General features: G+C 41.1%; 2 protein-coding genes across 14 annotated transcripts in view; one reads left to right on the top strand and one right to left on the bottom strand.

Moving 5' to 3' along the window:
* Window positions 1–16,209, top strand: part of LOC138947066 (microtubule-associated protein tau-like) — a 144,840-nt gene that overhangs the window by 35,671 nt on the left and 92,960 nt on the right. The window lies entirely within an intron of this gene.
* Window positions 2,339–16,209, bottom strand: part of LOC138947063 (uncharacterized) — a 15,161-nt gene continuing 1,290 nt past the window's right edge. The window contains exons 1-9 of one of the 5 annotated variants that reach the window (XM_070318485.1): window positions 16,180–16,209; window positions 14,261–14,401; window positions 11,645–11,721; window positions 8,090–10,031; window positions 7,454–7,594; window positions 6,492–6,572; window positions 6,012–6,119; window positions 5,018–5,098; window positions 2,339–3,152 (exon numbers count right to left, since the gene is read on the bottom strand). The exon at window positions 16,180–16,209 is cut by the window's right edge and continues 301 nt beyond it. In XM_070318485.1, the coding sequence (XP_070174586.1) occupies window positions 2,938–3,152; window positions 5,018–5,098; window positions 6,012–6,119; window positions 6,492–6,572; window positions 7,454–7,594; window positions 8,090–10,031; window positions 11,645–11,721; window positions 14,261–14,330 (2,715 nt within the window). In that variant the 5' untranslated portion in view covers window positions 14,331–14,401; window positions 16,180–16,209 and the 3' untranslated portion in view covers window positions 2,339–2,937. Of the gene's footprint in view, window positions 3,153–5,017; window positions 5,099–6,011; window positions 6,120–6,491; window positions 6,573–7,453; window positions 7,595–8,089; window positions 10,032–11,644; window positions 11,722–14,260; window positions 14,402–15,956; window positions 16,152–16,179 lie in introns of those variants that run through there. The other 4 variants (XM_070318486.1, XM_070318483.1, XM_070318487.1 and 1 more) reach the window with 4 other exon arrangements.

Genomic DNA, 16,209 nt, shown 5'->3' with positions numbered 1-16,209 from the left:
CTTTTGACCAATCCTAAGATATGTCCCATCTAGCTTATTTAAAGGTGTTCGTCTGTGTTTTGCTTATTTATCATAATCCTTACCATTAATTTCGCTAACAAGTTAAGTCACATGATGAGAAGAACCACTGTGCAAAAAGGTATTTTTAAAAAAGTATAGGTAAAACAATGGGTTTTTTCTCAGCAAACTCTCCTTATAATAGTCATGTTAAAAACAAGGGGAATAAAATTAAGAAGATGTCATCTTGTCACAACTTTTTAGTTAAATTAAAATGTAGTATAATAAAAAACAAGAAGGGCAAAGCCCATACGACTCACATGCTTGACCTAAACCTAGCAATGACATCATACACTAAGAACTGCTTTACACATTTTTCCTACCAAAATACATGGACCTTGACCCAAGGTCAAGGTCATCCAAGGTCATGCAACACAAAGCTGTTAATTCAAGACATAGGAAGTACAATGGTGCTTATTGGCTCTTTCTACCATGAGATATGGTCACTTTTAGTGGTTCACTACCTTATTTTGGTCACATTTCATAAGGGTCAAAGTGACCTTGACCTTGATCATATGTGACCAAATGTGTCTCATGATGAAAGCATAACATGTGCCCCACATAATTTTTAAGTTTGAAACAGTTATCTTCCATAGTTCAGGGTCAAGGTCACTTCAAAATATGTATACAATCCAACTTTGAAGAGCTCCTGTGACCTTGACCTTGAAGCAAGGTAAACCAAACTGGTATCAAAAGATGGGGCTTACTTTGCCCTATATATCATATATAGGTGAGGTATTGAATCTCAAAAACTTCAGAGAAAATGGGAAAAATGTGAAAAATAGCTGTTTTTTAGGCAACATTTATGGCCCCTGCGACCTTGACCTTGAAGCAAGGTCAAGATGCTATGTATGTTTTTTGGGGCCTTGTCATCATACACCATCTTGCCAAATTTGGTACTGATAGACTGAATAGTGTCCAAGAAATATCCAACGTTAAAGTTTTCCGGACGGACGGACGGACGGACGACTCGGGTGAGTACATAGACTCACTTTTGCTTCGCATGTGAGTAAAAAGGAGAAAAAATGCAGACGAGCACCTTTAAAATGTCCAACAATGATTTGCAAGAACACATTCTGAATAAATCATTAAATATCAAATTAAAAAAAACAACCACCAGTGTGCTCATAATAAAAAAACGAAAAAACATCATACGCACCCAGTGTATATACATTGTTCTGACGGGAACATACAATGTGTCGACTTTCCTTAAACGGACTAGCAGGGCTACTGCTAGAGTGTGTTCAGTATAATCATGAAATAGAATGAAATGAGGTAGTCTTCACGTCGAACGCAGAAGAAGAAGAAGAGGTAGTCTTCAGCCATAGAATTATATTTTTGCATAATGGAAAATCAACCACCGTAAAAATAAACCAGTTGTTGCATGATAAATGGCACAATTCAAAACACTCCATTGAATAGTCCACAAAAAGATAATTAGCAACATCATGTTTAGTGCTGTTGTAAGTGTTATTTCAATGGCAACAAACAAAACAGATTTTTTTTACTATATCAATGATTGACTAACTTTGCCCTCGGTGACAAAAGAACATGAAATAACACTTTTTTTCCAACTTCTTGTCTCTCAAACAAATAATAAAAGAAACACATCTTCAAACATCCTGTTAAAAATAGGCCATTTGCCTCCACAATGGTTGCTTTGACACCACATGCTGTAGTGACCTTTTGACAGAGGCCCCTGAAATATCAAATTAAGCTTATCTAAAATGGTCAAAAGTACATGTACATAAATACACTTTATATACACTTAAGATCTGAATTAATCATAACATGTGAAACACCACCATCGTTGTGTTGACAATAAAATGTCACACACGATGACAAAGTGCATATGACACTTTGATTGTTTTGACTTTCCTAATAGCGGACCTTATCTTTACTTTATTTGGTGTTTTAACATCGTTTTCAACCGTTCAAGTTATATCGCGACGGGGAAGGGGGGGGGGGGATGATGGGATAGAGCCACTTGTTAATTGTTTCTTGTTCACAAAAGCACTAATCAAAATTGCTCCAGGGGCTAGCAACGTAGTACAATATATGACCTTACTGGGAGAATGCAAGTTTCTAGTACAAAGGACTTAACATTTCTTACATACTGCTCGACTAAAATCTTTACAAACATTGACTATATTCTATACAAGAAACACTTAACAAGGGTAAAAGGAGAAACAGAATCCGTTAGTTGCCTCTTACGACATGCTGGGGAGCATCGGGTAAATTCTTCCCCTAACCGCGGGGGGGGGGGGGGGGGGGGGGGGGGGGGGGGGAGCGGACCTTATGGTAGTCTGTGTTCATGATAATAAATAATGATAATACAGTTAAACAAGGGCAAAGCCACAAAGAATATGACTCACTTGCTTATATTTTGTTTTGTTTGCTGATGTAATCACATGCATTTTATAAGTGTTCATAGGTTTCATAACCAAGACAAGTTTTTATAATGAAAGCTTCCATTATTTGAAAAGTTTTGAGTGTTCAATAGGTGGTCAGTTGTCAATAGATATATAGCCTCGTTTTTGCTATGCAAATGAATTAAAAATAGCCAACTGCCTCCACCATCATTGTTTTGACCGCATATTAAACTGACCTTTGGATCAGTGCTAAGAAAGGTCACATCTAGCTTATTCAAAATGCCAAAAATGATTTGCATAAACACATACTAAATAAATCATTTAACATGAAACACAACCACCAGTGTGCTCATAGTCAAAAATTAATAAAAACAAATAAAGATAAATGTGTAAATCATTGTCCAGTACAGCTCAAGACACAAACCTGCACTAGATATATATCTACTTAGTGGTAGTGATCAGCAACAACATTGGAAAGATGATCAGTAGCTGAAAAGCGGAACATTATTTAGTTTCGCTGATTTCTTTGCAAAGCAGTAATCCGGTTTCGTACATAGTTCTTGACGTGTAGCCAGGTACGATTTTTCAGAGCCTCTTCAGCCTGAAGGCACTTCTGGATATCCTCTTTTCTTGGCAGCACTTGCGTGGCGATATATTTTAACAAATGAGCCTCCACTGCCTTCACCTCCTCCTCCAACCACAGTCGACGTGGCTGGTTTGAACCTTTGTGGACACAGATATCACAAGACCTATTACCGGAGATACAAAGGTTAAATATGTTATCGGATTAAAACTTTATAAGGAACAATCATGCCAACTCAATATGAGCGCCGGGTAGTCTGGTGGTCTAGGCCGACAACTCGTGATCTCAGTGTCTCTATTTCGAATCTTGATTGGGCATGGACATTTATTTTCCCGAGTCAACATTTGTTCTGATTCTTCTTCGTGGCACTAAAGCTAGTACACTAAAACTGTCACATTTTCACTGTCAATCTTAGTGCTGCTTACATTTTGGTTGTTCAATGTAAGTTAGATATAGTACCTCCTCTTTTTTCCAATTCCTGGGACTCCCGTCCCCGCCTCTAATACACGGAAGTGTATGTGGGCGTAATCCATTAATTACAAAAGATTTCAAATCTAAATTAAAACCGGAATTACAGACCCTGTACACATTCATTTTCAAAGCATGGGACAGAAGCCACGAATGGGCATGAGAAGTGGCAGGTCAGTTAGCCATTGCACTTGTTAACTGATCCACTTATTTATTCATTTTTAAATAATTATACAATTTACTGCTTAGTTTTGAATCAAGAAAACTGAGCGACAGCAGAAGGCCATTTTGATATGTTAAAGAACGTACGGATTTGAACTGCTCTTTGACAAAATGCCACTCCTAGTTAGATTAACAGTTAATCGTTATGAACACAGACCTGTTTACATCCTGCATTAAAACCAGTCAGAAAAACACTCTCCAGAAGCTACCTTTATTTTTTGTGGACCGGCTCGTTCATTTTATTTAAAGATTTTCTTTAAAGTTTTTCAATTCAAAGAACTGTGATCTTTGCTATATTGGAGAAAGATTAATGGAGATCACTTTTAGACTCAAAAAGACTTTCAAATTCCGGCAACAGCACAAGTCACTGACCGTAGCAAGAGATAATGTCGAAGCACAGACATACTGGTCAAATAAACTCGATGCGAAGCAGGCTCATGTTTTGCCAAACACAATTTGTTTGTTTCCATGTTCATTTGTGTACTGCATTTTGTAAATAAACTAATGCTGCGTCTAACCTCGGGACACGTTCGCTTGGTTCGCGGACGAACGACTGCAGTGACTCATGACTGACTAGCTTTGTTGTTGCACTGATCTCAATTCGATCACCAAAATGCAAGTGATTCGCTCTTCTTAGACTTCGCCAGACACTGCCACTTGACTTGATAGTTTTGCCGATATTCCTGTACAACTTGAGCTTTTTGGTTGGTTTTTTTCCCCAGAGAGATCGGCCTTACGCTTACGACCCATGTCGATCGGACCGAATGCACAAAAACCACGCGTTGACCGACAAATACCTTGTTTTTGCACATGCTCAGACAAGGCTGTTCCGGTCGCCTTGAGCTAAAAGGGTTTTCGGGAAATCAAAATCCCGGTGACTACTAGTACTACAATTTCGACTTTAAATTTTCACACACGGAAATGGTTCTTGTGACCGGAATTTCCGGTAGATTTCCGTAATACCGGAATTTAGACCCTAAATCCGTAATAATTCCGGGAGGGTAAACAGGTCTGTGAACATACTCTATGTTTCCTTCCAAGTGCTTTAGAGAAGGGTATTACCGTACTCAAAAAACACAATAACTATACGCTCCTAGTTAGATTAACAGTTAACACGTTATGAACAGGCTCTATTTTTCCTTTCAAGGGCTTCAGAGAAGGATATTACCTTACTCAAAAACACAATAACTATCTAGTTTACTGGTTTTGTTCTACTTTAAAAGAATAACTTTTGTGTGGATTGAGTCAGCTCCTTAAAGCTCAGTTCACAAAGAGAAAGAAGAGGTATAAAGACAATGATTATGTTTCCACTCACTGTTGCGCGTTGCCTTTGATTTGAGCTTCTTTGGTTTGGAATGGCTCCACTGTTCAGGTAGGTACTCATTGTCAGTTGAACCTGGGGAAAAAAAGACGATAGATTTCTCAGCTGCCTTATCTTTATTTCAAATCATTGATAGATTATGCAAAATAGCAAAAAAAGGACAACAGCTAAAAAGACATATGCTTTTAAAATATCAATTTCGTTGTCAAATAACTAAACACAAGAGTTTCCACTATGGAAGCGGTCATTCAACAATAGGTAATGGGGCGCTTAGTTAATCGTCCGTACATGACGCCAGCATTTCTTTCTTTCTTTATTTGGTGTTTAACGTCGTTTTCAACCACGAAGGTTATATCGCGACGAGGGAAAGGGGGGAGATGGGATAGGGGAAAGGGTGGAGATGGGAGGGAGCCACTTGTTAAGTGTTTCTTGTTCACAAAAGCACTAATCAAAAAATTGCTCCAGGGGCTTGCAACGTAGCACAATATATGACCTTACTGGGAGAATGCAAGTTTCCAGTACAAAGGACTAAACATTTCTTACATACTGCTTGACTAAAATCTTTACAAACATTGACTATATTCTATACAAGAACCACTTAACAAGGGTTAAAGGAGAAACAGAATCCGTTAGTCGCCTCATACGACATGCGGGGTGCAGAGAAATAAGGATGTGGAAAAGAAGACTTTTGGTAAGTGAAATAAAGGTGATGGATCCAGTCAAGCAGAAATAAGACAACAAGAAAAGAATTGGAAAACTGCAGGGAATAGTAGGGAGAGTTTTCTTGGAAGGAAATATAGGTGAAAGGACTGGTAAGGCAGAAATAAGACAAAAGAAGAGAAGAAACAGAACCGTTAGTCGCCTCTTACGACATGCTGGGTAGCAGCGGGTAAATTCTTTCTAGTCCCAACCAATATGGGACTCCCCCTAACCCGCGGGGGGTGACGCCAGCATGTTTCTAAATTAATTTATATGCAATAAAGCTTACTTTCGTTAGATGACGCTGAAGGAGAAGTGATCTGTGTGAATACACTGCATCTTTTGTTCATCATTGCCACACCAACAGGAGAGAATGTCCAGGAGGAAGGGGGCTCGCCTGGGGACATAATAAAATTATAATTAATTATTTATTGTATTAATTATGTTATGTTCAAAATAAATAAACGTGTGTTCCGTGTTATGAGTGTACAGGAATGAACTATTCTTCAAAGGTACAAATACATTTCAGATGTAAGACAATCAAAATGCATCAACGAATGCAGTTCTACCCCTCATCCTTAACCCCCACCCACCCCCCAACATTGACGCCGTAAAAAAACACCTCCGACAAGCGTGTTGGACACAAACAACTCTGTGAGTTAAATTCAAGCTGTTCCCACTCGAACACAGGAACCCCCTGACCTTCATCCATCTCCAGTCGCGCCCCCATGGAAAATTGGTTGACTAAGGAGAAAGATATATACTGAACTGTTTGAGCATGCACTGCTGTCAGCAGCACACCGTTGAAACTTCCTTTGGATTTCTGGTGCTTCCTCATCATCAGCAGAATCTGACAAATACAAAAACATGAATAACCCTTGTGATATTACCTCATTTTTTGTTTGTTTGTTTGCTTAACGCCCAGCCGACCACGAAGGGCCATATCAGGGCGGTGCTGCTTTGACATATAACGTGCGCCACACACAAGACAGAAGTCGCAGCACAGGCTTCATGTCTCACCCAGTCACATTATTCTGACACCGGACCAACCAGTCCTAGCACTAACCCCATAATGCCAGACGCCAGGCGGAGCAGCCACTAGATTGCCAATTTTAAAGTCTTAGGTATGACCCGGCCGGGGTTCGAACCCACAACGGGGCGGACGCCTTACCACTAGGCCAACCGTGCCGGTCATATTACCTCATGCCAGGGTGACAAGTTTATACTAAATAAGTAAATGTATTCACTTTTACATGGAATGGCAGCTACAAATAAGAAATTAAATCTACTATGTTACTTTGTGGGAGTGAGGAGGGGGGGGGGGGGGGGGGGGTAAAGAGAAAGAAAAGTCATGTTTGCAACTACAAACTTAAGAGACTTTCAGACACTGAACAGCGACATCGCCATTCAAATATGTCCTGTCCCCACTCCAACACCATGTAGATGGGATGGATTCAGCCCATATTGTCACTTACTGTCACCTACTGCAGTGGAGCGCTGCGGACTTAAATTAAGGGCCCCTCCTGTTTTTGAACACCAGGAGCTATCTAGTTTGCTGTTAGGTAGGCACCGGCTCATCTTTCCTGCTTCCTTACTTTCTTTTACTATCAACATTCTGTTCACAGTTGTTATTTCTGCCAAAGTGACCAATCGCATTTGTTTTTATCCGAAACTGGGAGTGCTTGCAGTACTGTAGTTGATAGCATGCGTACACAGAAGAAGAAGACTTACTGTCAGGTGCAGCTGTAGCAGGACAAGGTTGATGCATAGGCGGAGAGGGCTGGTTATGTGGCGGTGCCAAAGAGTCTTTTGTTGCGAACCTTCCTGATGCAGATCGTTCTGGAATAGGGCTGTGACCCTTTTCAACAAATTCTGTAAATAATAGTTACAATATGATAGAATAGATAAAATCCCAGATCGCAAGTACAAAAGTTTATGTAGTAAGTACCGTAGTATTAATGTTTGCTTTATTGTGTAATGCAAATTAATGTTAGCACAATATATCACATTGTAGTGTGCATTGAAGTATGAACGTTCTCAATTTAGATTTAAAACAAATAAAATTGTATTGGTGGTTCAATGTCACTAGCCACAACAAAGGCGATACCAGAGAGAGGGAGACCGGGATTCAAACCTGTGACTATGAGAGTCAGAGGAACTATATGTAGTCCACGCTGTGTACCGAATGAGCCATCTCAGCCCCCCAATTTAGAAGAAGAAGAAGAGGCAGAAGAAGCAGAAGGAGAAGAAGATGAATTTAAGAATACAAAAAAAAGGTTATTACAATACTAGATTTAGAGATAGTCTAGCTGTGTTCATTTTGTGCAAAAAGAGCAAAGGAATTCATCTTCAAAATGTCACACATACCTGCCTCCTCATCCGAGGTGATGGCTTCATCTTCAGCCACTTCCATCTCATCCAGGGTGCAGCGCTGGTGGTCTTGCAGCTTCCCCTTTTCAAGGGCAAGGAGTAATTTGCTGACTTTGGCCAACTGCATCATGTCTGATGGGAGGCGGTAGTACTCGCGGTGAGTGCGAACATCATGTCCCATAAACTGAGCAAGGGCATCCAGCTCGTTGTCCTTCAAACTGACTATCTGGGACAGAGTAGCAACCTGCTTTCGAAGTGAAGTAGATGTGATGAACTGTGGCTCTGCCAACTGCGCTGATGTCACAAACTTTCGAAGCGTGTCAGATCCCCGAATGTGCCCCTCCGACTGAAAGAATGTGCAAGAAAACACAAATTTGTTGGAACCGCTGACACCAGCATCATCTCTTTTTTGCACAAGCAGTTCCACAGCTGCTTTCACCTGTGCAGTCATGAGAATTGGGACAATTCGGCCACGTTTTCCGATTATCTCAATCCTGGTCAGCTTGTTACATAGGATTTTTTCAAATGTGCTAAGTGATTTGAAGACATCCACATCGTGAGTTTCGTGTTGATTTAGATCTACTAGTTTCATTCTTGAGGCCTCGCCTGACCTTCTCCTGTTGAAAAGGATTATCTGGGTCAGAGTGACTTCCGCAAGGCTTTTCCATGCTGCCTTGATCTCCTTTTCTTCGTGTGCTGTAGTGAGGGTTTGGGTGGCCGCGGCTGAAACATTGCTGAGGTGAGAGGAGAGCTTGGCGACGTCTCTCGACAGAGGAAGACGTTTTGCATGTCCCTTTTTCTGTTCATACAGATTGCGACTTGCGTGGGCAGAAATTTCTTCATTCCATCTCATCTGATGGAGTTTCAGGTATCCCTGAACATCACACTTCAGACTGTCATTCCTTTTTTCCACGGCCTGGACCTCCAGTATGTCAGCACACAGCTTGATTGTGTAGCCAAGTTTGTTGGCTAAGGATGGAATTCGGAATTTGTATTCCTCTGCTTCGTAACCAGCGACTTGTTTGGTTGCTTCTATTACCGTTTTGAACATTTCAGGCGTGAGAAATTCCTTGAGAGAAGCGTTTTCAAGTCCTGACACTTTTCGCAGTTTCAATAACAGACGTGAAACCTCCCTCACTTTGTTTCGTATTTGGGCGAAACGACTCGGGTTAAATCCGTGCCGTTTTACTTGGCTTCTCGCAAGCTCTTTGATCAAAGGGTCAGTTTTGACTACCAGACGGATATGGTCTGACTGCAGTGTGTCAAGAAAAGACTGGAATGCCTCCGACTCATCTTCCTTGCATTCAGAATCGGGCAACATTAGCTTCCCTTTCTTTACAAATTCCCTCCGTGAGCCATCATTTGCTTCTACGCACTTGTGCCTGTAAATATCCTTTATTTGAAAGTATCCAAGGCAATAAGGGCAGGCAACAAAGTTGCTTACCGAAGGACTTTCTCGCTTCCTCCGTTTCACCACCAGTGTCCCAGACACATTTCTCAGAACACTCAAATTGTGCTGATGGTCACCAGCATTCCGAAGCTTTGTCAGCTCTGCCTTCTTTTCTCCGGATCCTTTCTTAGCATTCAAGTAAGGGACCATAGACTTTTCATCTTTGTGCTGCGTCTCAATATGCCGAGGCAAACGTGATTGTGGTTTCTGACAAAACAAACAAAAGTGCTGCTTAGGCTTGGGTACAGTTTTGTCACCAACAGTCTTTGTTTCAGCGAAGGACAATCCTTTGATTCTGCATGGATCTTCTTTGGGGCATGATGTGGACTCAGGACAAGCAGGTTCAGCAGGGGCAGGGCAAGTACTTTCAGTTCCCGTAGCCATTTTTGTGATGAGTTGTGACCCAAAAAACAATGGTGGGTACAAATGCGATCCGTCAATGCTGCTGGCAGAGTCTGGGACATATGTCATGTCTTTGTCTGAAAAATCCTGCAAAACACAATAACTATCGTCAAAAATTGCTGTCAGTTTGCACTGAGCCTCCCTCCGGCAGAAGATATGTGACCTTGAAGAGAAATCTTTCATAGAACATGGGGCGGGTGGTTTTGTGGAAAATGTGTCATTCACGCAGCGATACCGGGCTCAATGAGTCCCAGCTGGAACAAAACTTTAAAACGGATGTTCTGGGTATGACAAACCTTGAGGCCCCATTGTCTGGGGTCCTCTCCAGGTCCTAAAAACTAGTGTCCAGGGGTTTACCTTAACTTATTTTTTTTAGGTCAGCAATTTGAACCGGCCCAAACAATTCCCAACCGGCCCGCGTCACGATATGAAAATATAGCTCAATAAGCACATTCCTGCTCAGGGACGGTTAAATTGTCCGCCCGATTGCCAGAGGCGATTAAAATATCCGTCTCCGCTAGAAGAAACCGTCTGGCAGCTCGCCCATCTGGCCAGTGAAAATTCTGGTCAAATGCAAAAGTGTTGGTTGTACTACTATGGTGTTTTAAAGCCACATTAACACTGCAGATGCAGGAACCTCTGGCATCTGCAAAAACACCTCTATTTTGATTGTACAAAGAAATCTGATACTCATAATCTGTTGTGTGGTATGTACTGGACCAGCAACATTTCTGTCTGGCTAGTCACTTTCTTGAAGTTACTCGTTCGGCTGGCAAATTAAAATTTTGAGATTTGGCCATCACTGCTGCTCATACAATTGGTCACATGTGCAACCTCATAGATCTGCCAAGGGTTTTACAAGTCATGATGCAAAAAGAATATCCATTGACTTGAACAAATACCAAAAAAGTAAAGCCTAGCTATTTTCTGTGCTGATCAAGATTTTTTTAATCTCAATCATTCTTGTCAAGGATGGCCAAATCTTCAAATCTTAACTCGCCAACAGGACTAGTAACTTCAAGAAAGTTACTACACTAGTACTCACTAGCCCGCCAGAAATGTTGCTGGCCCAGCACATGCCCCAATTGTTGCATCGCTTTGAAACTTGAAATTACAACCAAAACTGTTGCATTGGTACAGAATGTTTATAGCCAGCCGACAAGTTGCCAGGTGGTTTCTCTTAGCCCGGCAGATTTTTTTTACTCACTCCTGGCAATCGGGTAGACTATTTGTCTATCCCTGCTGGTCAATAGTGAACTATAGGTTTTTCGAGAAATAATGTTGCCATTAGATTTGCTAATAAAGCGAAGCAGGTCTACTAAAATTTGTTGTTACATGTCCATTTGGAAGGATGCTCTTCTCACTAGTTAAAAGTCTGTACTGAACTGTGACGATAAATAAAGAAATATAAGCACAGCCTCAGAAAATGGAATCATAGGCACAAAAAAACACATTAACAGTAAACAGTCACAAATTAAAAACGTTAATCCAATCAATAGTGAGGAAAAATAGAATGCACAACTCTGATGCATGTTTTTCAGAGGCAAAAGAACATAGACTGCAGATAGCAAACATATTTCATTGCCTTGGTCATCACAGGAAACTCACAAGTAATGCAGATCAAACATTTAACAAATCAAATCGCAAAAACAAAATATCTTCAGACAGGGCAACAAATAATCTACTCTATAAAAACTCACCATTTGGGAGTCAACTGAGTGATGGCTGCTTGTAGAGTCCTCTGTCACAAGCGCCTGTGGTTCGAAGCTGCAGTCAACTGTAGGAAAGACAGACAGAAAGCGCCTGTGGTTGCATGATGCTTGGGACTTAAACCTGTTTTTGAGCTTCATATTTCCCCTTTACGTTGGTTTACAGTTAGAACAGTCTAGTTAACTGTTTTCATATTTGTGTATAATAAATTTGATATGGGAGATTTTACTTCATTCGTACTGAAGCTTGCGTAGAGTCCAGCTAGATCAGCTGTAAGTCCTATTTCATAGACTGGACTGGAGAAAGGCATTATGGTTTGTCTACACATGCGACTCAGTTGCGGTCGCCCTCTTGTTCCTGAATCAAGCTGAAGCCAAATACTGGTTGAACGTCCGTATATATATCGTCTATCGTCAGACTACATCGTCTGTCTTCCGTCTATCGTCTGTCTTCCATCTACCGTCTGTCTTCTGTCTATTGTATGTCTTCCGTCTGTCTTCCATCTATTGTCTGTCTTCCGTGTATTGTCTGTCTTCTGTCTATTGTATGTCTTCCGTCTGTCTTCTATCTATCGTCTGTCTTCCGTCTATCGTCTGTCTTCTATCTATCGTCTGTCTTCCATCTATCGTCTGTCTTCCGTCTATTGTCTGTCTTCCGTCTATCTTCTGTCTATTGTCTGTCTTCCATCTATCGTCTGTCTTCCGTCTATCGTCTGTCTTCCGTCTATTGTCTGTCTTCGATCTACCATCTGTCTTCCGTCTATTGTCTGTCTTCCGTCTATCTTCCGTCTATTGTCTGTCTTCCGTCTATCTTCTGTCTATTGTCTGTCTTCCGTCTATTGTCTGTCTTCCGTCTATCATCAGACTACATCCCAAGAATTCAGCACTTTCTCTAGTGGGTCCTTTATTTTCTCTGTTAACTGTGGGTCAGTCCATTCATCAGATTGGGATCTGCATATATATGAGCGTTGCATAGGCAAAGGCAATATTGCCGATTCATTACAAAGCACTGGAAAGACCGTCTGCTAGACTGCAGCTACTAGTTTTGCAAGGTGTGTTGCAGGAATTGAATTTTTACCAGGGATGTATTTCATGGACGGCAAGAATTTAGTTTTTGTACAAACTATATCGTCTGTCGACCAGTAACAGAAGCAAACCTGACCAGGTATGTGCATGCAAGCACTTAATTCATCCACGGTGATGAAACAGGAAGCATGCTTTATTGTTGTAAATATATAGGATATTGAGCAGCTTCCGTTGACATATATATATGGCCTTATGACCGAAATAGGTCCATGTGAGACTATCAAATCATAACCCTGAATTCTTCCATGTGTATCAGAATAGCAATTTAACTACATATCTTAGTCATAACTAAACTGTGTTCACTGTAGTGTGATCACCCCTCCAGAAGTATTGCATAACAGTTAGTTAGTCAGGGGTTCCACTGGGTTTTTGCTTTTTGCGTTTGCATACACAACATGACTGAAAAAATGCGTATGAGCCGGGGAAAACGCGTACCATTACAAACTTAATTGGGGGAAAAAACGCGCAGGAGAAGTGTGTTTTTCTCACTACAATTGAGAAGACATGCAGTGTTGGCTTTAACCGGTAATTACCGGTATTTTACCGGTTGAAACGAAAAAATCCCCGAACAAAATTGGCTGCCGTTGATTTTTAGAACTACCGCGTCTTTTTTCGCTGGCAAAACTATAAAACCAGTACTCTGAGCTGGATTCTAACTGGTTCCAATGACCAGCCTACCGTTTTTTTCTGGACTGTTTGCTTCATAAAAGTTTGCGTACCGGTTTGAAAAAAGTACTAGCGCCATCACTGGACATGATGATGATAAGTAACTAAAAGAAGTCCCTTCATCAGATTCTGTTCTTTCACTTTCCGACGACAGATCGGTCTGTTTGCGTTTTGCAGTGGCTCTGTACAGGTAATAGGCCTCTAAGCGAGGAACTGAACTATTTGCATGGCGCTAAATGGAAGATATTTCGGCCTGAAAAACAATCACTGTGGGTCAGTCCGATGTAATCAGAGTAGACCCGGACACCCCTGGCCTGTAAACTGAATCGGCAGTGCACCAAACTGATGGCATGTGTGATAAGGCAGACCATTGTTTTGCTGAACACAGCAGGATCAATTATTTATTCTGTGACTCATGACCCCCCCCCCCCCCCCCCCCCCCCTCCCCAAAGAAATGTAATGCAATCTTCCTCTTCGGTAGAGCTGGTCATTCATATAATTTATATGGCTATCGCCGGTGGCAGTGACCTAAGGAATAAAGATTCAATTCGGTAGAGCACTGGTACTATGGCCTCTGGCGATAAGTACACAAGTGTTAACAGTGATGAACAAGGCGGGTGGGGAGAATCAGAGGTGGGAGTTCAGGTGCTCTCTTCGTGGCTATTTAGTTTTTTGAGTGCAATTGTAATTTTGCGTGACAAAATGCAACATGTCGGTGAAAATGTGTACGGAGGCTGAAAACTGCGTATATTATATATACTTTTGTGTGTGCAATAAGTGGAACCCCTGAGTTAGTTCCTTACTTTCTGGTTAAATCTTGCCTTTCAACAAAATAAAAATGGGATTACATTGTACCTGGATGATTGCTGGTGTCATCTGGCAATGGTATGGCAGGTAGACTCTTAGCCAGTGCAGCCTGCACCATTCTTTGGCCGTATGAGAAATGTGGGAAGTACTCCCTTGTTTTAAATCTCTGGCCTCGGCCTCCTGGTTCCACTAGTGACATAATAGAACATTTTATTAGTAAATTTTCATTTGATTAATAATATCATCCTACATGCGTGAGAGAGACACTCGTGAGATAATAATCGTTCAAATCACACGTGTGTATATATCATGTAAATGAGGTCATGTCAAGCAAGTCTGGCAGGGACCTGTTTTTCCACTGCTTATGATGCCAAAGTCACCGAGACAAACGTCATTATAGAAGAAAAAAGATTGCGCTCGCTAATTACCTTCGATGAATTTTTAGAACTAACACGTCACGCCACACTTTCAGAGTGACATTTCTTTGCTTTGACGTAATAGATTGCACGAGGTTTTAGAAGAGATCGAGGTTCCAAAACAAGCGTCTTCAATTTAGCTGCCTCGACTGCAGGGCTTTTTCAGTAAAAGACACGTAAGTACTGTATGTAGGATAAACAGAATACTACATGGCTTGCTGTTTCGTACCAGATTTACACTCGTTGCTTTTTCAAATAGTGAACAGCTCGCTTTCGCTCGCAGTTCAATATTTAAAAAAACAACTCATGAAAATCTGGTACGACACAGCAAGCCATATATAGTATTCTCTATTTATACTTCCCTAACTCACATAAAAGCATGTGTACATTTTTAATTGAGAAGCATTGTCATTCAGGTGTGTCTGATCCAAAGGAGTTGGAGTATGATGAGAATGCATTATGTCTTACCACTGACGAGTCTCTGTCAGATGATGAATTGTATGATGCCGAAGAAGGCAGTGAGTTTTCTGACAGTGACATTGCGTCAAAGATGGTAGTGGTCGAGGGGGACCATGGGTTGAATGTCGAGGAGAGAAAAGAAAAAGAGAGCCTATAGGCTATACACTGTTGAATTAGCGGCTATGCTAATTATTCTGTCTGTAATGAACTTAAGTTGATGAGTTTGGGGGAGATACAAAGTACCCGAGCTACTGTAACCGGACTGCCTGGTCTCTGGGAAGAGACAGGGATAAACCATGCACGGAAAAAATACATCATAGGTTTGAGGGGAAGCAGTAATGTCGTGGACAGGAGAAGAAAACAGAACAAAAAGAGGATGAAGAGAAAAAAAGAGGAACAAAAACGTGTGCGTGTGTATGGGTAAAGTAAAACACAAACAGTAGTTTTTTTTTTTTCAACAGACGGATTTCGTCCCCAGAACGGAAGAATGGCTCCAATACATGATAAGTCCAAAGTCAATCCAGCTTCGCCCGGTCAAATAACTATTCACGTCCTGAACACATTTCCCTATTGCTAAGCCTCAGTACCGTAAGGATTTGATGAAAATGACCAGAAAGTGGGTATCTGTGTGTGTCAGACACGACATTTATGGGTTTTATGTTATAAAACATGTATGTAAAGTATACACGTATAATACATGTATTATCATTATGAGTAGTTAATTAATGAAGAAATCATACTGTCATTTTAATTTGTAACTAGTATGCATTAAATTGACAGAAGAAGACTCATCGTGTAAAAAGCAGAATTAATGATTCGCATGCCTGTTGGACCATGATTATGGGGGAGCCGAGTCTCCACTCACTCACGTGCAACAGGTGAAAAGCATGAACATATTTGACGATGCACAGAGCAGAGAGCGACGTGATCGAGTAACCGGACTTTACGGCCACGCCAGGAAGTCGCCGCGTCGGCTGGGTGATGGTGGAACAAAGAGATGAAACTTTCTTTCTTTATTTGGTGTTTAACGTCGTTTTCAACCACGAAGGTTATCGCGACGGGGGAGATGAAACTAAACTACATTAAGCTTACAATTTCAATGTCAAGCGATTGTCTGCTTCG

Source organism: Littorina saxatilis, linkage group LG14 (genome assembly GCF_037325665.1).
Source record: "Littorina saxatilis isolate snail1 linkage group LG14, US_GU_Lsax_2.0, whole genome shotgun sequence".
NCBI classification, from domain to species: domain Eukaryota; kingdom Metazoa; phylum Mollusca; class Gastropoda; order Littorinimorpha; family Littorinidae; genus Littorina; species Littorina saxatilis.
Note: the sequence above shows the minus strand (reverse complement) of the source record. Positions and strands in the feature narration are given on the sequence as shown.